Raw genomic sequence first — 20373 nt, 5'->3', positions numbered from 1 at the left:
ACTAGGCCGTGTCCGATCTGTGCGTGAGACGGACTAGTCAACGTCGGTGAACATCTTCATGTTGATCGTATCTTCTATACGACTCATGCTCGACCTTTCGGTCTTTTGTGTTCCGAGGCCATGTCTGTACATGCTAGGCTCGTCAAGTTAACCCTAAGTGTTTTTGCATGTGTAAAACTGTCTTACACCCGTTGTATGTGAACGTAAGGATCCATCACACCCGATTAACACGTGGTGCTTAGAAACGACGAACTGTAGCAACGGTGCACAGTTAGGGGAGAACACTTCTTGAAATTGTTGTAAGGGATCATCTTATTTACTACCATCGTTCTAAGCAAATAAGATGTATAAATATGATAAACATCACATGCAATCAAATAATAGTGACATGATATGGCCAATATCATATAGCTCCTTTGATCTCCATCTTGGGGCTCCATGATCATCTTGTCACCGGTATGACACCATGATCTCCATCATCATGATCTCCATCATCGTGTCTTCTTGAAGTTGTCTCGTCATCGACATGCAAGTCGTGATCCCCTTGACAAGAACATGATCAATCTCATACATCACATATATCATTCATCACATCCTTTTGGCCATATCACATCACATAGCATACCCTGCAAAAACAAGTTAGACGTCCTCTAATTGTTGTTTGCATGTTTTACGTGGCTGCTATGGGTTTCTAGCAAGAACGTTTCTTACCTACGCAAAGACCACAACGTGATATGCCAATTGCTATTTACCCTTCATAAGGACCCTTTTCATCGAATCCGATCCGACTAAAGTGGGAGAGACAGACACCCGCTAGCCACCTTATGCATCTAGTGCATGTTTGTCGGTGGAACCGGTCTCACGTAAGAGTACGTGTAAGGTTGGTCCAGGCCGCTTCATACCACGATGCCGCCGAATCAAGATAAGACTAGTAACGGCAAGCATATTGAACAAAATCAACGCCCACAACTTACTACCTTTTCTACCGTCATTAGAATCAACGCGAGAGAAATTATTGGGCTCAATGCAGTTGCCACACCACAGCCACAACAATTCCTAAACTGTTATATATACGACTATATGGGAAGAACTACCACACACACGGGAACGAGAGTGCCTACAACTGTACAGTCGCTATGCACCGTGACACAATGGATCCAACTTCAAGGAACGGTTAAAGAGGAACGCCAAGTACCACGAGAGCACACACACCGAGGAGAACCAGGCCCCAGGACATCCAAGGACCCACATCCGCCTCAAGGAGAGGCCCCCGAGGAAACGTCTCGCCAATCCTTGATTCCTTAGCAGAAATATGGAAGTATGCACACACGACACCATCTCACAGCAGCAACACCTTTACCGTGGGGGAGAGCAGGAACCCCACAGACACGAACCAAAGACAGAGACACATCAGCACCACACCGGGCAGAAGATTTCTTTCACTCCTGCACTCGGTAAGGGATCTCGTTAAGTCGAGTCATCAGAGACTCAAGATCATTCTGGAGCGTGGCCTCTGGCCAAAGTGCCGGGTCGATCCGTGACGTGGCGACCTTCAGTCGAGCCAAGTAGTCCACAACACCGTCGATGCAGGATTCCAGTCGGAGCAGATTCATGGCAGTTTCATCTTTCACGGGAGAATTGATTGGGTCCAAACCTGGCTCAATCCGTCCAGTCTCCTCCTCGAAGTTCTGGCAAAACTCTGCATTCACGATCCAAGGATAAGTCAATTTTCGTACGCTGAGTCGATAAAAAAATCAGTCGGAACAAAATGTGTACCTTCAAGCTTGATGAATAACTTCTTGGCAAGGCTCCTCAGATAGCTCTCCAGATCGTCCCTCCTGCGAGCGATGCCTTCCATCTTCTCGTACAGGTTGTGAGTGTCCTTCTTCAAGCGCGTGCACTCCTTGTTGGCTTCGTTCAGAGCAGATTTCATCTTGGTATTCTCTTCTTCCAACTGGCCGACCGAAGCCAGTTTCTGTTCAGCCAGAGCGGTCCTGTCGTCAGCTTCCTTTCGAGCAGCAGCCAAATCCTGATCCTTCTTCGCCAGAGCTTCTCTCAGTTTTTCTGCAAAGAAATGATGCTTGATTCAGAAAGAGTAGAAGGGTACTCAAGCCTAAGACAAACCAGTCGACAAACTCGTCTTACCATTGGCGTCGTCCTTGGCCTTTTGCAACTCTGTCTTGGCCAGCTCCAAGTCAAGGTTCAGTTGGATCTGCTGTTTCTCCAAGTCAGCAAAGCGAGCTCCAAGATCACAAGATTTCTGCAATCAAAGAGGAGAAGTTATTTTACAGCGAAAAACGACAAAGTCAATAAGTACTAAGACTACGGTCGACTGCCCGCAGTCCACCATAGTCTCGGGGACTACACCCAGTGGGTGCACTTTGCGTGCCCCCACCGGGTTTGATCCCACTCGACCGGCCCGACGGAGTCGAGTGCAGGAAGTAAAAAAAGGGGGAGAGAAAGAAGAACTCAGACCGCGGTCGACCGCGGTCTCGGGGACTACACCCAGTGGGTGCACTTGGCGTGCCCCCACCGGTTCTGATCCCACTCGACCAGACCGAGTGGAAGAGACAAACTACCAGTTCGGTTTACACTCGACAAAATAAAAAGACTACAGTCGACTGCCAGCAGTCCACCGTAGTCTCGGGGACCACACCCAGTGGGTGCACTCAGCGTGCCCCCACTAGTTCAAAAATTCAATCGACGCACCCAGTGGGTGTACAGATGCAAAATTTTTTGAAAAGAGTCTTCAGATAGCATATCCTAACAGAACAAGCGGTGACCAACTAACCTGAACGTTGCTTTGGAGAGCCGAGCTGGCGTCGTAGGCGGCCTGACTGGCATCCCGCACCATCTTCATCTTCTCCATCATGATGCCCGCCTGGCGTATGGCTTCCTTGGCAGCATTCACTTCGTCCTCTGGGACATGATGGGTCGCAAAAACTGAAGGTGGGTCGACAGGGGCCTGAGCAGTCGACGAAGAAGGCAAGGCACTCGACAGTGGCACGGCGAAGGTAACAGAACCCCGATTGGCGTCGCCAGTGTCCTGAACGACTGGTTCCGCCCTCGGCGTCGACTATGGCACCTTGCTTGCAGGAGCTTGCCTATTCTTCCTCGTCAAAGGCCTCTCGGGCTCTTCATCATCATCGGGGAGGTCAATAATGTTGGGAGCTGTGCAAAGTTCGATCGCCAAAATCACATCACCCAATGGTGCACATTGCAGTTGAGTCGACCAAATAAAGACAAAATGGCAGAAATCATACCCAGATTGGAAGTGACCACATCCTCCATTACCTCATCCTCGTCCCTGTAAGCTGAGGTCCCAGAAGTAGTAGCACTGCCAGTTCCAAAGTTCGTCTGGTTAAAACAAGAAAAACAAACAGCGCGGGGCGTCGAGTGAATACAAAGGGAGACACTCACGCGGAAGCGACGGGGATGTCAATCTTAATCTTCGGCAACACCTTTCGAGTCTTCGGCTCTGCAACTTTGGGATGCTTTGGTGCTTTTTCGGTCGGGGTTGGTGAAGAGATCCGAGGACGCTTTGAAGACTGACCAGCCTGAGCAGTCGCCTTTTCGCGGGCACTCGGTCGTTCTTGGTCAAGCTTGGATTGCCTCTCCCTGCAAGGAGGCGACTCGACTTCTTCTTCGTCACTTGAGTCGTCGCTTTCTCTGTCAGAAGTCCATTCGCCACTGTCGCTGCCGCTCGCCTCGCCTTCCAGATCTTGCTCTTGCTCTCCGTTGGGCATTGAATACATTTCGATAAGGGCCTGAAAGAAAGCAGGAAGAATAAAGTCAGTCGGCGCGGTATAGACGGCTGCGCGAGTGAATTCAGATTACAATCAAAAGCTCGGAATCGGACCTTCTCTGGTACATGGGACTGGTCGAATGGAGGAACTCTCCAGGCTCCCTTGGGGTTGTCCTTGTTTCCGGTCATGCCCGACAGCCACTTCTCCAGTGTGTCGTCATCGACCTCCTCTGGGTGAATCCGAGTGGAGTTGTCAAGACCCGAATACATCCACATCGGGTGGTCTCGAGCTTGAAGAGGCTGGATGCGCCGCTGAAGGAAGACCTCCAGGAGATCCATACTGGTGACCCCGTCACGGATAAGCTGGACCACTCGCTCGACCAGCACCCTCACTTGCGCCTTCTCCTCCGGGAGCACCATCAAAGAGGAGGGTTTCCTCACTCGGTCCATGGTAAAAGGAGGGAGGCCGGTCGACTGCCCTGGCGTCGACTGGTCTTTGCAGTAAAACCAGGTCGACTGCCATCCGCGAACCGAGTCGGGAAGAATCATGGCTGGAAAGGAACTTTTCCCTCTCATCTGAACACCAAGACCCCCGCACATCTGAATCACTTGAGTTCTCTCGTCACTCGGATTGGCCTTTTTCACCGTCTGAGAGCGACAAGTGAAAATGTGCTTGAAAAGACCCCAATGAGGCCGGCAACCCAGGAAATTCTCGCACAAAGAAATGAAAGCGGCGAGATAAACGATTGTGTTGGGAGTGAAGTGGTGGAGTTGTGCCCCAAAGAAGTTAAGAAATCCCCAAAAGAAAGGGTGAGGAGGCAAGGAAAATCCATGGTCGACGTGGGTGGCAAGGAGAACGCGCTCACCCTCCCGAGGTTGCGGCTCGGATTCCTTCCCCGGAAGCCGCGCCGATTCATGGGGGGATCAGCCCTCCTTCGGCTAGGTCATCGAGATCCTCTTGGGTGATCATCGAGCAGATCCAGTCGCCCTGGATCCAGCCCTTCGGCAGGCCAGTCCGCGAGGAAGATCCGCCCCGACTGGTCGCTTTCCCCTTCGCCTTTGCCGTCGCTTTCTTCGCCCGCTCCAGAGCTGCCGTCTTCTCCTTCCCCATCGTCGCCGGCGAGACGCGTACGGAGCGGTGGCGTTGGGGCGAGAGCGAGCGCGACGAAGGAGGCTGAAGAGGAGAAGAGATAATGGGGACGCACTGTTCAAGAGCCCCCGGTCCAACGCCTTATATGAGGCCGCTTCCGAGTGGCTGACTGGTAGGCCCGGGCGGTCCTGTCAAATCCCGTAACAATCGCGCGCGCGATACGTGGCGAAAAAGGTGGCGCAGGGATCGAGGCGGCTCCGCCCTATCCCATCCGATTACTGCGGCCTTCCCCGTCCCGCGCGCTTCCCAAAATTCGGATCCCGCGAAATCTGCGGGCAGCAGAACAACTTGTTAGACCGAAGATCTCCTCCACACCGTCACTCGGAGCCTCTCAAGTAAAGAAACTCACTCGACAAAAAAACTAAGAATAGATCAAGGCGACTGAAAAGGAAGTTGCTGGCATCACTCAGGTTCATTGATCCGAAACAAGATATGCTCATAGCATGAAAAATGAGTCGGAGAAGTGCTCAACTCCTTCCCCACTCAAACCTCGATTCATTCGGGGCTAATGATGAAGCTATGTACCTAGGGTAGGGTCATGGACCTGTCCCAGCTGCCCTACCCAAGGACATCTCAAGAAAAAAATCACCTTTCAATCGACTTGGAGGTGTTTCACTCGACAGACTCGAAGACACTCGACCAAGAAGCAATCACTCGACCAAGGTCCAATCACTCGATGGCCAGGAGACCTAAAGGCACTCCGCACGCTAACGGTCGGTAATTAAGTAGCTTTTATGGTCATCATAGCACTTTATTAGAGGCGTTATCAGTAACGCCTCACCTTAATGTATTTAAAACCCTGTACAACTGAGGGCCGGAGGGATCGGGCGAACTCTATATAAGTCACCCCCTCCTCAGTGTAAAGGGTTCGCACCCCTGTAATTCATACACGCATAATCCAGTCGACCGCCTCCGGGCTCCGAGACGTAGGGCTATTACTTCCTCCGAGAAGGGCCTGAACTCGTAAACCTCGTGTGCTTACAACTTCTCCATAGCTAAGATCTTGCCTCTCCATACCTACCCTCCTACATTACTGACAGACTTAGAACCACGACAGTGCACACATTTTTTATGTGTTGGAAAAGCTTGCTCCATTTTCTTATGTTTAGAAAAAGCTTCTAACGATTTTAATCATCTAAATCCAAACAAATAAACCATGAATTGTTACCCTTTTGACTCCCGGTATCGTACATAGCTTCTCAGCCGAACAAAGGGTTTTTCACGCCTGCTACCGACGCCACCGCCTATTTGTCTCATCTTCCAAGGTCTTAGGGCCATGAAGGCGTAGTGGATCTCGACAAAGGTTGGCAGAAGGGCTCCTACTCCGTTTTTAGATGCTTTATTGAAATTTTTTAGGGTTTGTTTCTGCTCAGAAAGACGAGTCTGTGGAGGCTCCCTGAAGATGAAATAAGATTCTTCCCGCCTAGCCCCTATTTTTACAGTGTGTCTAGCGTCGTCGAAGGGCGTGTGTAGGTGTGTCTCCGACAGACCTTCACATTATTTGGTCGGTGTTGTATGTGGTGGACCAGCTGGGATCCAATCTTTATTCATATGTGTTTATGTGTTACAGATTGGATTTTTCTAATGCACACTCATTTTCATGATCGACGATTGTTGTTCTAGTGCATTTGTTCTTTAGAATCTTAACACGACGATTTTTTGATTGTCTATTATAAAAGTTTGTTCGATTCAGGTAAAAAAAAAGTACACCTTCGGTTTAATGTTGTGTTCGTAGTCGTCGCTAAGTAGTCTATGGATCTGAATGTAATTTGCGTTATTTTTTGGCGTTGTTTCGTACTGACGTGTTTGATGCATAGATCGAAAATCCAAACAAATAAGCTCCTCGTTTTTTTTTTCAAGTCACTACTCCCGGGGAGTTTTTTCTAACCTTTCCTAACCCTTTCTGCCCTCCCCGGTTTTCCCTCCCGTCGGCGCCGCTCTGCTCCGCTGTGGCTGATGCTGTCACGATGGATCCCTGCCGCCGGGCGCCAGCGAGGGCTGCTGGCCAGGTTGGGCTCACGCGCTTATTCCTGCGGGAGGGTGTTCGACGCAGCGGTTCGGGACGGCGAACTTCGGGTGTTCGTTGTCGCCGGTGAGGTCTCCGGCGATTCGCTCGCTTCGCGCCTCATGGCGTCCCTCAGGAAGCTCTCCCCTGTTCCCGTTCGTTTTGCTGGCGTTGGCGGGTGTGGTTTAACCCCTGTTCCTACATTTTTGGTTCAGTTATCTGTGCTATTAAAGTATTTTTCAGTCTCAGTTTGAGCATTTTTTTCTGATGAAACGCCCCAGTTTGAACATTTGATAAATACTAGCTCTGAAACCACCTAACTTCATGCACTTTAAGCTTTATATTTGCCTTTTGATGTCAATGTTTTTTTCCCAATGAATGTTCATTTGTCCATACTCTTATAGATCTTCATTACACAGAAATGCTTCATGCAGTCAAGGTATTTTGGACTTGAAGGAGACTTGGAGGGGGGGGGGGGGGGGGGGTAGTTCTGGATTGCTTATTTGTTCCGTTCCGGAAGTGTTTACATGTTCAGATTATGTACTGTACATAGGACTAGGCTCCATTTGTAGTTCTTGCACGCTTAAACATCAAATTTGTGGGCATGGAGAGGGAAATGTGTTCCAGTGGATATTTTGTTCGGTGTCCAATTTTTAGTCAAGTGACAGAATGAGGGAAATTTTTATTTGTTAATTCTTGTTATGCTAGTTTGTGATTCTCTTCTAGGCAGTAGGTTCATCAGGTTCTTAAAGAAACAAGGACGAGTTCCTTCACTTTCTGGATTCAAGTCAGTCTTCAGTATTGGAGATGATGTAGAGAAACAGAAAGAAAATTGAAAAGACAACAGTTCTCTTGATACATTGTTTCCTTCTCTTCCATAGGGGAGCGTGAATAAGGAAGATTGGATGTGAATACAGGAAACATAACATTAGGGTTGCTTTATTTATTACTACCTCTGTAACTTAATATAAGACGTTTTTTGACTCTACGACAGTGTAAAAACCCGTCTTATATTTTTTACGGAGGGAGTATTATGTTTTTTATCTTCACCAGAAGAAAACAAAATGGAGGGTCAACTGCCATGTCGTGGAGTTGTCAGTCATCACCGTCATACAGTTATGATTGATCTCCTTGATGTATGCCCATACTATCTGCTCAAATGCCATTGGTTGATGTTTGCAGTCAGGAATTCCTTTGTGTTCCCTCTGTTTGGATGCAAAGTGAGTTCATTTTCATGTGTGTGCTCAACATATCCATGCATTAATTAGTTCAGCATTGTTGTAGCGTCATTTTACTTTCCATATGCACGCTTTGATCCAAGTCCAGTTCAAGCTGGATCGCATCATGTTGCAACTTTGATCTTTCATTTTTTTACTCACTAAACAGAATTTTCTCAATGCAGGGAATTAATGTGCAAGGAAGGGTTGCAATCACTTTTTCCCATGGAAGAAATTGCCATAATGGGTTTGTGGGAACTGCTGCCACACATATATAACGTCAAGGTGCATCTCTGGTGTGTCTTGTGCTTTGCTTTCTGTTTGTGTTCACTTGATTGTTGGTTATACTCGTTTTTATGTTGCAGAGAAAGATCAAGGATACTTTAGATGCTGCTATATTATTTCGGCCTCATGCTGTAGTTACTGTTGATTCAAAGGGGTTTTCGTTTCGCCTATTGCAGCAATTAAAATGTAAGGCTTTAAGTGGAATCATTTTTACCATACCACAATTTCATTCAAATACCTAAATTTACATTTATTTTTTCATGAGCAAAGATGGTAAGATTTTTCTTTTGTCTAGGTAGGTACAACCAAAAAGTTGATAGCCCTCTACATGTCCATTATGTTGCACCATCATTCTGGGCCTGGAAAGGTGGTGAAAGCAGGCTCTCAAAGTTGCATAATTTTGTGGATCATATGTTATGTATCCTTCCTTTTGAGGACGAAATTTGCAGGTTACATGGGTTGCCTGCTACATATGTGGGCCATCCCTTATTGGATGATGCTGCTGTCTTAAATGTGGCAGGGACTTCGCTTCAACATAAAAATGTGGTAGGGAATTGTGCGGCTTCATTAGTATCTGTTGCATAATGACCTTCTCCTTTGTTGACCATAGAATTATAGTCAAGGCGAGATCTCATCAAAAAATTGAAGTTCATTGGCTGTTGTCATTGATGGATAATAACGCCTATCTCCTTTGTTGAGAAAGGTGGCTCATATCCATTAGGACATGGAATGTGCATCTAAAGATTCCTATACTATTCCTGCCTAAACCTGGGTGTGGCCATAGAAATCCAAGGAGCTAAATCTCATCCAAAGCTAGGTAGAAGCAAGGGTTAGGGACTAGATTATACTTAGCACTATATTATTGTATAAGAAATGGATCTGAGGATCATGATCCTAAAAGGTTCAAGTGGGTTGTGAGAGAGCGGCATTCCCTTGTTTTCTTCTGAGATTGTGCAATGCTAAGAATAATGTTGACATGGAATGTTGTCTTCTCTTCTAGAAGTGACTAATCGATTTCAAACTGAATTGCTGATATCATGTAATTGAATTGTTAAGACTAGTACTTTTGAATTTTGTATATCTGTTTGATATCTGGGACCACCAACTTTACTCACAATATAGTTGTTTATGTCTATCAAATTTCATAGGACTCAGAATTATCTCCTGACATGTCCACGCGTCAACGAAGTGGTGAAGCTTTTAGACTGGAGCATGGGTTGTCTCCAGGTAATTAAATGTGTCATTCTTTGTGCCTTCTTGAATTCTTCTTGTGCACAAATACTAGATTGTTATGCCAATTATTATATCCCTTTTTGTGTTTTTCCTTCTTATATATATCAGATTGGTGAATTGTAATGTGTTGACTTTGTAATTGATGCATTTTATGAATTATCATCAAGGAAATATACAAACATGTAAGATAGGAAAATTCAGTTGCCAATAACTACTGGGAGGGCATGCTGTTTCATCTAGGTTTTAGAAACTAATACTACTGTTTTCCGAAAACTAACATGACGGTTGATGTATGCTAATGGTGCAACTTCAGATCTACAGATCGCTGTGGCAGTTTATTAACTTCCATTCAAATGTAGGCATGCTCGCACACTATCAATCCTTAAGGCTCAGTTTGTGATTGCTGAACTGTGATGTGCTTAACTTATTTTATAATCTGCTGGGAAAGATAGCCACATAAACAGGAAAAAGTTGTTACCGAAATTGTAAAGTAGACAAAAGCTGGTTGAAGAAACTATTATCATAATTGGCAGCAATGACAAACGCAACCTGAGTACCAACTGCCAGATGATTCATTACATAGTCAAATCTGTTTTACATGAGATGCAAAGGAGATGGCCAAATATTTTAGCACCTGCTTTTTCTTGTGATTTCATATATCTTAATTTTAACTGCAAATATCAATCTGGTGAAACAAGGAACATAGCTAAAGCTGAAAAAGAACTATATAGAACTAGCCAACTGGGCCTCTTTAATTCGTAGGATTCTCAAAATGCGGGAATAGGAAAACATAGGAATAGAGTGTCATGTCCTCTTGTATCCTACGGGATTGAGAGAAGTGTTTGATAGCACAGGAAAAACAATGGAATTCTACAAAGAGCTTTGAGTGGATAGAAAGTTTCCTTCAAAATGTAGTACAGATGAATCCTATGGAAAAAACCCTAAGGATTCCAATCCTACGAATCAAATGACCATCATAGGAAAAATTCTGAAGGATTCAAATCCTTTAAAATTCCTATGAAATTCCTTTGTATCAAAGGAGCCCTAGGAGACAAATCAGACACTTGTATGGTCTACTATACCATCCATATATTATTAACATGATACACATTTATTTTTTGTTTTACACAATGGTAAAGCTGCTGCCTTTGTGACCATGAGGTCACGGGTTCAAGTCCTGGAAACAGCCTCTTGCAGAAATGTAAGGAAAGGCTGCGTACTAAAGACCCAAAGTGGTTGGACCCTTCCCTGGACCCTGCGCAAGCAGGAGCTACATGCACCGGGCTGCCCTTTTTTACACAATGCAAGGCCATAAAAAATTTCTGTCTGAATCATTAAATTTTTCTCGCCTAGAGTGCCGAGTAGCTAGAGTGCGCGTGTTGTTTGATCTTAATCCCGGTACTTGCTACCCAAGTCTAGTAATTGTTTGCTTCTCCTCTTAATGAAAAGAGGACAAACACTTGCTTGCACGTTCTCTAGGAAACATTTCTTGCCTTATCATATGCATCAGTAACAATTCATAGCAAGACATCATATCTGGATTTTGTGTTCTGGCATGATGCTAGTTTATTGACCGGTCTATAAATGATTGTTGTGTTATAAAAAGCATGTCTGTTTTCTAATGATAAATACTCCTTTGATAGATGCCACAATCTTAACCATGCTGCCTGGAAGCAGGATGCAGGAAGTAGCTCGTATGCTCCCAATCTTCTTTCGGACTGTGCAACATTTAAGTCACACTTTAAATGATCTGTCACTAGTCATCCCAGTTGCTCCACATCGGGATGTGAGGACCTATGTTGAAAATGTAGTTCGATCAGTGCCGTTTCCAGTGGTACTGATACCTGGGGGTTCACTAGAAAAAAGATATGGTGCATTCAATGTAAGGTCACTTCTTTTTCTAGTTAATGGCTTTATTTCTCTACCACCAAATTCACTCTTTGGATATTGCCATTTTCGAATGTTGATATTTTCACTCATTTGATGGATGTGAAGACTGTAGCACCATACCTTGCTAGCACACATATCATGTATTGCTGTTTGTTCCAAAAGGATTCATGTTACTACTGTCCCTTTACAGCTGTGCTGTGGCTATAACCCCAGACTATGATTGGTTAAGTTAGCATTAGCATTTTCATCTCATCTTATATAGGATCAAAATCTCTATGAAGAAAAATCTAGAGCACTGTTGATTACTGTAGCCACTGGATTGTCCCACGGACCCACACATTATATTCCAGCCATGATTTTATTCTTTTTTTCCCTAGGAAACGATTGTCTAATTATATTAAGAATTTAAGATACAGTGCTGTCTGTCAACAGTTATATTAGTTATACACAAATAGTGATTCTCTAAGTGTTCACTCTTTGTTTTTGAGACAGCATTTATTCCTTGGTTGGTAATGTTAAGGCTCCTCTGTTCAAACCAACCATTCCTTTGGTAGCGAAGTGTACTAACCCAATAGGGCTAGATTTGAAATTTATTAGACTTGATTGATTGTTAGTATGTGAAACTTATCGCGGCCAGAGTCTACTTTCCTAATATTCCTTTTTTTTGGCAGGCTAGTAAAGCAGCATTATGTACTTCCGGAACAGCTGTCATGGAACTAATGCTAGCAAAGCTACCCTGTGTGGTGGCCTACCAAGCTCATTTCCTTACTGAGTGCTTCATCCACCTGAGAAAAAAGATAAACTTTATTTCTCTACCAAACATCCTTTTGGACTCTCCCATTGTGCCTGAGATCCTTTTTCGAGCGTGCACAGATAAAAATCTAGCTGCAAAACTAAGGTAAGTTTCCTTCTTCTAATCTACACCTTATATTTCCGTAAGTACAAAGGTAGCTTCTAGTTATGTGAAACGACATTCTCAATTAAGCATCAACATAATTGTGCTATATATTCATTTTAACCTGTTGGGAATATTCCATCTGCATTTCTAACTGTGGATTGGACCTCATCATATGTCTATCTTATTTTGGTTGGTCCAGCGAGGTTATCTTCAACGATGAAGTTCGTCAGCTGCAAGTTGGATCAGCTGAGCGAATGCTCCAGGTTCTCTACGAACCAATCAAGCGACGAGGCAATTTGTTTGCCGAGGAGTTGGGGGACTTGGGCTTGTCATCAGACGTCTACTCTCCCGGCACGATTGCAGCATTGACGGTGCTTTATATGGACAAAAATCGGCACCGGAATTGAGTGGGCTCTCTCAGTGGTGGATGAATGTTTCATCAGCTAGAGCGCCAGGGCAGTTGCTATTGGTAGGGGACTGTATTGGCTGCAACTGATGATTGATCGTTGGAGGAGCAAAGCAAATGGTTAGGTAAACTTTTTCGGTGTGGACTGATGTAGAGTTCGTGTCGTGTCAGCATCACAATATCGTTGTAGAAATTTCGAACGCATGTGCTCTGGTGGGTCAAATTGCGGGCCTTAGTCATAGAGAAATCCGGACTTCCTTTTTTTCTTTCCCCTTTTTCTTTTTTGCGGGTAAAATCCGGACTTCCGGAGTTATGTTTGGCAGAAACATCTCTTCCATGCGTGGATTTTTGTGGAGGGTACAGGGAGCATATGAGCTGGGAACAAGTAACTTGAAGATATTTATATCCTGAAATCTGGCCGTTTGCTAATTTGATTCGTGCTGCTGTGCTTTTTAAGGCGGTTTTGTGATTATAAAGTGTATCAGATGATCAAATACAGTAACTCTGGCCATAGAGGATCATGGGCCAATGACGGAAGCACTGGTGCAGCCGTAGCCGGTGATCGTGTCACGGCTGAGCTCATGTACGCTGCGGGCCATGGGGCCGCGAATCTTCAATGGAAAATATTTCGGAGTGGCATTTTTAGTTTTGGTCCCCAAGTTGCCATCGTCATCTAGGAACACCAATTTGGTGGCTTTGTAGCCGATTTTTGTCTGCCAAGTGGGCGTGAGTGCATTTCATCGGTCACTAAACGAGTTCATGCAAGGAACTTTCAGGAGTGCAATGTTTGTCGACGGAATCTGTCGTCTCATTACCGGTTCACACAGTTCTCCAGATTTCGTCTTACACTTCGTAAAAATTTCAGATGAGGCTAGTAGTACTACTGTACAATTGATGATTGATATCTGTTGATAACCGTAGAGAGATCACCAAAATAGCACCCACGAAATGCAAATTGGTCCACCACAGACTACTACACCACGCATGAATGAACGGTTACAGAATCGGAATTCGGCCTAAACTAAGAAGCTGACAACACACAGCTAAGAGAGAGGAACAATCGGCGAGAGAACGCACGTAGCATTCACCTCGCCCCATCGGCGCCCCCGCGGCGCGCCCCGTCCGCCCCCACGGCCGGCGGGAAGTTGAGCAGCGCCTTGGCGCCGCGCAGGCGGAACGCGGCGCGGTCGTAGGCGACGGCCGCCTCCTCGGCCGTGCCGAAGGTGCCGAGCCACAGGCGCGTGCCGGGCCGCGACGGGTCCCGGATCTCCGCCGCGTACTTGCCCCACGGCCGCCGCCTCACCCCGCGGTAGTGCGGCCGCTCCGCGGCCCTCCCGGCCGCGCATGCCCCGCCGCCCTCGCTCGCGTCGGGGCTAGAGGCGGCAATGGCCCTCGCCGTCTTCGTCGGGGGAGAGGAGGAGGAGGGCGAGGCGGCGGCCACGGCGGAGGCCTCGCGGAGGACGTCGAGGAGGATCATGTCGAGGGAGTCGTTCTCGTTGAGCGGGAGGTAGGCGGCTGCACCGCCCAGCGAGAGGGACGTGTCCATGCCCATGCCCATGCCCATGGCCGCGCCCACCCGCGCAGGCGGAGCGCGCGCGCCGGGCGCGGCGAGGTGGTCGGCGCCGAGCGAGAGAGGCATGTCTGCGCGCGTGCGGGGCGTGGGGGTTTAGCTTGCTGCGCACACCCCGAGAGAGGTATATGTTGCTATTTACAGCAGCCCGGAGAAGGCGTCTCTGGCAAGACACTGGTTTCCTGGGGGAGCATTGACGAGGTGGAGACCGCGTGGGCACTCTGTGCGCCGCAGGCGTCACGATTCTTGGGGAGGAAGGCAAGGCGGAGGAGGACAAAGAGAAACAAGGGAGTGTGGCGGACCCGTGGTGGGATTTGTCAAGCGACGAGCGTAGATCCCGTGACATAGATCGCCGTGGGAGTGCCACGCCATGGGACGGACGAGCAGCCAGGGGCCCCGGCGGGAAGAGTCGAAGTGTTGTTCTCGAAGGGACGGACAGGCAGGACAAAGGTTGCGGACTGGCTGAGGCCAACTCCACCGCGCGACCTATCCGGATGCGTCCGTTTAGGGTAGAACGGATGAATAGCGCGGTCCAACGTGCGGCCCCAAACGTACAAATATCCAGTTTTTGTCCGTTTTCGACCTATCTCTGGTCCAAACTTGTGCCGAGTTTGGGGTGAAGCGGACATCACGCGGACGGGCTCGCCGTACGCCCTTGTCCTCCCATGGCCCGCCTGTCAGGGACACTAGCAGCCCCTTCGCTTCCAACGCCTCCACCCCCTCTCCCCGCCCCGCCCCCCGCCGGCGCTGCCGCTATTCTCCGGTCGCCTCCTCACTGCGCAGGCCACGACCGTCCATACCAAACCACGTCTCGACATGGCCGCCAACACGACCGCGCTTTCGCCGTAGTTTTGGCCATCGACCAGAGGAGGTTTGGCCGTCGCCGTCGTAGCCAGTGGCAGAGGGGATACGGCCGCCGGTGACGTACCACTGCGGCCGCGGCAGCTTTCGACTAGAGCTCCAGAGCGGCCAGTAGTCGGCCGCCAACCACCCCTGCTGCGTCAAGGTGATCATCGCGGCCTCTTTGCCACCACGACCGCAAGGTTTTCGACACTTTGCCCACAAAGATATGGATAGTGAAGATGAGTTTTTCTTCCACCACTTCATTTGTTCATCGGACGATTCGTCGTTGGATGATGAAGATCTTGTGGTGGCTGCACTGGTCGTTCACGACCACATTCAACGGTAGCTTCGTCGATGCAGGGGGTCACTCCATGGCCGTGCTCCCAACCTGAACCGCAACAGGGAGAGAGGCCACATCCTGCTCTATGCCGATTACTTTGCCAACACCCCGCTCTTCAAGCCGGGTAAAATTCCGTCGCCGTTTTCGAATGGCAAGGCATGTGTTCAATCGTATCCGAAAGGGAGTGGTTGCTCATGACCCATACTTCGAGTGCAAGACGGATGCCCTTGGCAAGCTTGGATTCTCCTCTTACCAGAAATGCACTGTCGGTGTCAAAACCGACGGATCTCAGGTAGGGGGTCCCGAACTGTGCGTCTAAGGCGGATGGTAACAGGAGGCAGGGAACACGATGTTTTACCCAGGTTTGGGCCCTCTTGATGGAGGTAAAACCCTACTACGTCCTGCTTGATTTATTCTTGATGATATGAGTATTACAAGAGTTGATCTACCATAGGATCGGAGAGGCTAAACCCTAGAAGCTAGCCTATGGTATGATTGTATGTTGTCCTACTGACTAAAACCCTCCGGTTTATATAGACACCAGAGGGGGCTAGGGTTACACAAGGTCGGTTACAAAGGAGGAGATATACATATCCGTATTGCCTAGCTTGCCTTCCACGCCAAGTAGAGTCCCATCCGGACATGAGACGAAGTCTTCAATCTTGTATCTTCATAGTCTAACAGTCCGGACAAAGGATATAGTCCGGTTGTCCGAATACCCCCTAATCTAGGACTCCCTCAGTAGCCCCCGAACCAGAGTCCGGCGCGTAGTGTTGTCTTTGGCATTGCAAGGCGGGTTCCTCTCCATCTTTCGAATGTTTGTAAAGCAGTGTCCGGTCCCATAAATGTTTGGACCTCTTGGCTTCTGTACCCAATAAGGGCTTTCTCCCACGCGTCGAATGAATACGAGGCGCCAGGGTGTTTTTACATTCGCCCCCTAGCCAGATAAATAAATTGTCTATTAAAGGGATGGGGATCCTTAGATCCGATCCATACCATCCTCCCCCAGCGAGAATCCATCAGAGCGCGTCCCGGAAAGATCCATTCCAACATGGCCGATCTTCGCAGCTCCTCCTCCCGCCCCCGAAGCCCTAAGCCCGTGATTGGGAGAGGTGTTCAGTCCCACACAGTCGTTTAGTCGAACTGCAGACTAAGGGATTTCTCCCTCCGGCGTATATGGTGCCCGTTCGAGCCGGGCTTGCCACCTACAATGGCGGGGAGCAAGCGGAGAGCTTTCCCTGTCCCTCTATGGGGGAACGGGTCTGCCTTGTTCCCTATTTATTAAGAGGACTCGGATTTCCAATTCATCTGTTCCTCCGCGGGCTCTTGGAGTTCTACGGCCTCCAGTTACACAATTTCACCCCCACCTCCATCCTACATATCGCCGGCTATGTTGCTCTCTACGAGTTGTTCCTGGGCTGCGAGGTTCTCTTCGAGCTGTGGAAGAGGCTATTTTGCCTCGTCCCTCGCACACAGAGGGGGTCACTTTATCAAGTGGGCGGAGCCGAAATATGGCGCATCACCGATACCGGATACCTGTACGGTACTCCGAAGAAGTCATCCGAAGACTGGCCTTTAGAATGGTTTTATGTGGAGGACGTTCCCCTTCCGGACCCTGTTCGGCGGGGTCTTCCTGAGTTCAACAATGCTCCTCTGAAGAAATGCCGAAGTTGGCGCCCACGGAGCCCTCGGGTGGAAGACAATGGAGAAGTCCTCTATCTGATGAACCGGATTAAAGCACTGGCTCGATCAGGATTGATAGTAATCGAAGTTATGTCGATTTGCATAATGCGGGGAGTGCAACCACTTCAATATCGTGGGCACCCCTTGTGGTGTTTTAATGGGGTGGATGACGCCACCCGCTGCGAGCGTAAGGGTCCGGACAATGCTGCCTGTCCGGAGACCCCCTAATCCAGGACTCCCTTAGTGAGCCCAGATTCCGAGCCATGGCTAGAGGCCATGAGATCTGAGTTAAAGTCCATGGATGAGAATCAAGTTTGGGACTTGGTTGATCCGCCGCCTGGCGTAACGGCCATTGGTTGCAAATGGGTCTTTAAGAACAAAACCGATGTGGATGGAAATGTTCAGATCCACAAAGCTCGGCTTGTCGCGAAGGGTTATGGACAAGTTCAAGGAATTGACTACGACGAGACTTACTCGCCGGTAGCGATGCTAAAGTCAGTGAGGATCGTACTAGCTATAGCTGCATATTTCGATTACGAGATATGGCAGATGGATGTCAAGACGGATTTCCTTCATGGAAATTTAACCGAGGACGTGTATATGATACAACCCGAGGGTTTTGTCGATCCTACTAGCACTAGTAAGGTATGCAAGCTCAAGAGATCCATTTATGGGTTGAGGCAAGCATCTCGGAGCTAGAACATTCGTTTTGATGAGGTCATCACTGGTTTCGGCTTCATCAAAAGCGAAGAGGACTCTTGTTTATACAAGAAGTTAAGTGGGAGCTCGATAGTCTTTTTGATCTTGTATGTGGATAACATACTACTGATCGGAAATGATATTTCGATGCTGAACTCGGTCAAGGAGTCATTGAATGGCAAGTTTTTGATGAAGGACCTTGGTGAGGCAATGTACATTTTAGGCATTAAGATCTATAGAGATAGATCAAGGAGGCTGCTCGGCTTAAGCCAGAGCACGTACATAGATAAAGTGTTGAAGCGGTTCAACATGAGTGAGGCAAAGAAATGGTTCTTGCCACTCTCACATGGTATAAGGCTAAGCAAGACTCAGAGTCCTTCGACATCTGATGCGCGAAGCAGGATGAGTAGGATTCCATATGCCTCGGTAATCTGATCCATCATGTATGCCATGATATGTATGCGGCCCGATGTTGCTTTTGCAATAAGCCTAACAAGTAGATACCAGGCCAACCCAGGTGAGAGTCACTGGGCGGCGGTAAAGACTATTTTGAAGTACCTGAAAAGGACTAAAGAGATGTTCCTAGTTTATGGAGGTGAGGAAGAGCTCGTCGTAAGGGGTTACGCCGATGCTAGTTTCCAAACCGACAGAGATGATTGTCGATCATAGTCCGAATTCGTGTACGTCATGAACGGAGGAGTAGTAAGCTGGATGAGTTCCAAGCAAGATAAGGTGGACGACTCTACTACAGAAGCCGAATACATTGCGGCTTGTGAAGCTGCAAAGGAAGGTGTTTGGATCCGGAACTTTCTGGATGATCTTGGTATTTTCCCAGCCTCAGTAAAACCATTGGACCTTTATTGTGATAATTCTGGTGCCATCGCACAAGCCAAGGAGCCGAGGAATCACCACAAGGTCAGACACATAGATCGAAAATATCACCTGATACGAACAATCGTAAAGAGTGGTGATGTAGAGTTATGCAAAATTCACACGGATGCAAATGTTGCGGATCCGTTGACTAAGCCGCTTCCACAACCCAAGCATGAGGGGCACGTTAGAGCTATGGGCATTCGATGTCTATTTGATTGACTCTAGTGCAAGTGGGAGACTGTTGGAGATATGCCCTAGAGGCAATCATGTATGATGATATTTCCTATGTGTTTATGAATAAAGATAGTCCTTGGACATTATCAATGATGTGTATCAGCAAGTACGTGACTTGTTTGTGGGACTATGCATTGTATGATGACTGTCCTAAAAGGTCCCTAGTCGAAAGGGCCGTGTGGACGCGCAGCCAACTAGACTAGCATATGACATGGTCGATGGCTTGGTCTCACTAGCCATGGAGCATTGGATGCTAACCGGATAATATGGACTTGGAGGGATCTGGTCGGATTCGACGTAGTCGGATCCGAGTCGAGATAAGGTCCAAGTCGGACAGACCCAACTATGAGACGCAGCGATATGTCATCTGTGAGTCTCTAGTACAACATATGTTCTATGTCCTAAGACCTGAGCTGACGCATGTACTCGGGATGGTGACAGACTTGCTTTGGGCCGACCAAACGGTACTCCGTAACTGGGTAGTTATAAAGGTAGGTTTCGGGTTTGTCCAGAACCATGCTGCGAGACGTGGTCGAGCAAGACGGGATTTGCCCCTCCGATCAGGAGAGATATACTCTGGGCCCCTCGTGTGATCCGACCAGGATAAGCATGGCCATGCGACAAGGATTATGAGATAATCTGGTTTGTGGTCGGGATCACTGGAACGAGAAAGAGGCCGGGCTAGCACAAGGATGACAGACTCGCCTTGAGCCCGACAACATATATCGTGTGGCAAAAGGAATGGAAGTGTGATGTACAGGTTCGCTAACCAGCTTCATAGCCTGCTTGGTGTTCGGCATGCCTTGCTAGAGGCTGCTACCAACCGTGCAGTTTGGAGGTGATCCGAACTGCGACCAAGCCGACTTTAAACCTAAGGGGTCGCGCGCTTAAGGGAAGGAACCTACGAGGTCGGATCCGAGGACACTGGTCGGATGTGATCTGAACTGTATTCGGATTGTGGCCGAGTAGACTTATGGGCTTTAGGGTCCGTGCGAGGCCCAAGTGTTGAGCTCGTGACGGAAGCCTATATATATAGTGGAGGTGCGGCGCACTCATGGGCTGATCGCTTCGGCGATGTCACTAGGGCTTGCATGTGTTGCGAATAGACACCTCCACTTGCCGCCGGTTGTGTGATTAGACCTAGCAGTCTGCCGCACGACGTTCCTCCTGCACGCGCGGATACCGTTAGAGGAGGTGCACTTGCGCCGCTCCGGCGAACCTGTACGTGGGAACCGACCACCGGTTGTATGAGGGAGATCGGACGAGGAGGAGACGATCCACGCGGACGCGCTGCCCCAAATC

General features: G+C 48.1%; 2 protein-coding genes across 4 annotated transcripts; one reads left to right on the top strand and one right to left on the bottom strand.

Moving 5' to 3' along the window:
* Nucleotides 1-6760: 6760 nt before the first annotated feature.
* On the top strand, nucleotides 6761-13306 carry LOC125544812 (probable lipid-A-disaccharide synthase, mitochondrial). Of its 3 annotated transcripts, XM_048708578.1 has the most exons (10): nucleotides 6761-6987; nucleotides 7305-7339; nucleotides 8083-8120; nucleotides 8303-8402; nucleotides 8483-8588; nucleotides 8698-8948; nucleotides 9551-9629; nucleotides 11279-11517; nucleotides 12197-12423; nucleotides 12623-13306. In XM_048708578.1, the coding sequence occupies exons 1-10, from the start codon at nucleotides 6852-6854 to the stop codon at nucleotides 12828-12830; spliced, it is 1419 nt and encodes a 472-aa protein (XP_048564535.1). In that variant the 5' UTR covers nucleotides 6761-6851; the 3' UTR covers nucleotides 12831-13306. The 3 variants fall into 3 exon arrangements, with proteins under 3 accessions (XP_048564535.1, XP_048564534.1, XP_048564533.1); XM_048708577.1 differs by lacking the exons at nucleotides 7305-7339; nucleotides 8083-8120 and having other exon boundaries at nucleotides 12623-13297; XM_048708576.1 differs by lacking the exons at nucleotides 7305-7339; nucleotides 8083-8120 and having other exon boundaries at nucleotides 6761-7078; nucleotides 12623-13295.
* A 309-nt stretch (nucleotides 13307-13615) lies between these two features.
* Nucleotides 13616-14825, bottom strand: LOC125544813 (pathogenesis-related genes transcriptional activator PTI5-like). Its single transcript, XM_048708580.1, has one exon. The coding sequence runs from the start codon at nucleotides 14466-14468 to the stop codon at nucleotides 13914-13916; it is 555 nt and encodes a 184-aa protein (XP_048564537.1). The 5' UTR covers nucleotides 14469-14825; the 3' UTR covers nucleotides 13616-13913.
* Nucleotides 14826-20373: the final 5548 nt, after the last annotated feature.

Source organism: Triticum urartu, chromosome 3, assembly GCF_003073215.2.
Source record: "Triticum urartu cultivar G1812 chromosome 3, Tu2.1, whole genome shotgun sequence".
Taxonomy (NCBI): Eukaryota; Viridiplantae; Streptophyta; class Magnoliopsida; order Poales; family Poaceae; genus Triticum; species Triticum urartu.
This window is presented reverse-complemented; position numbering and strand designations above follow the sequence as displayed.

Coding starts and splice junctions, on each gene's coding strand:
- LOC125544813 (XM_048708580.1), bottom strand. CDS start 14,468: ATGCCTCTCTCGCTCGGCGCCGACCACCTCGCCGCGCCCGGCGCGCGC.
- LOC125544812 (XM_048708576.1), top strand. CDS start 6,852: ATGCTGTCACGATGGATCCCTGCCGCCGGGCGCCAGCGAGGGCTGCTG. Junction 7,079..8,302: donor CGTTTTGCTGGCGTTGGCGG/GTGTGGTTTAAC, acceptor TTCTCAATGCAG/GGAATTAATGTGCAAGGAAG. Junction 8,949..9,550: donor CGCTTCAACATAAAAATGTG/GTAGGGAATTGT, acceptor CAAATTTCATAG/GACTCAGAATTATCTCCTGA.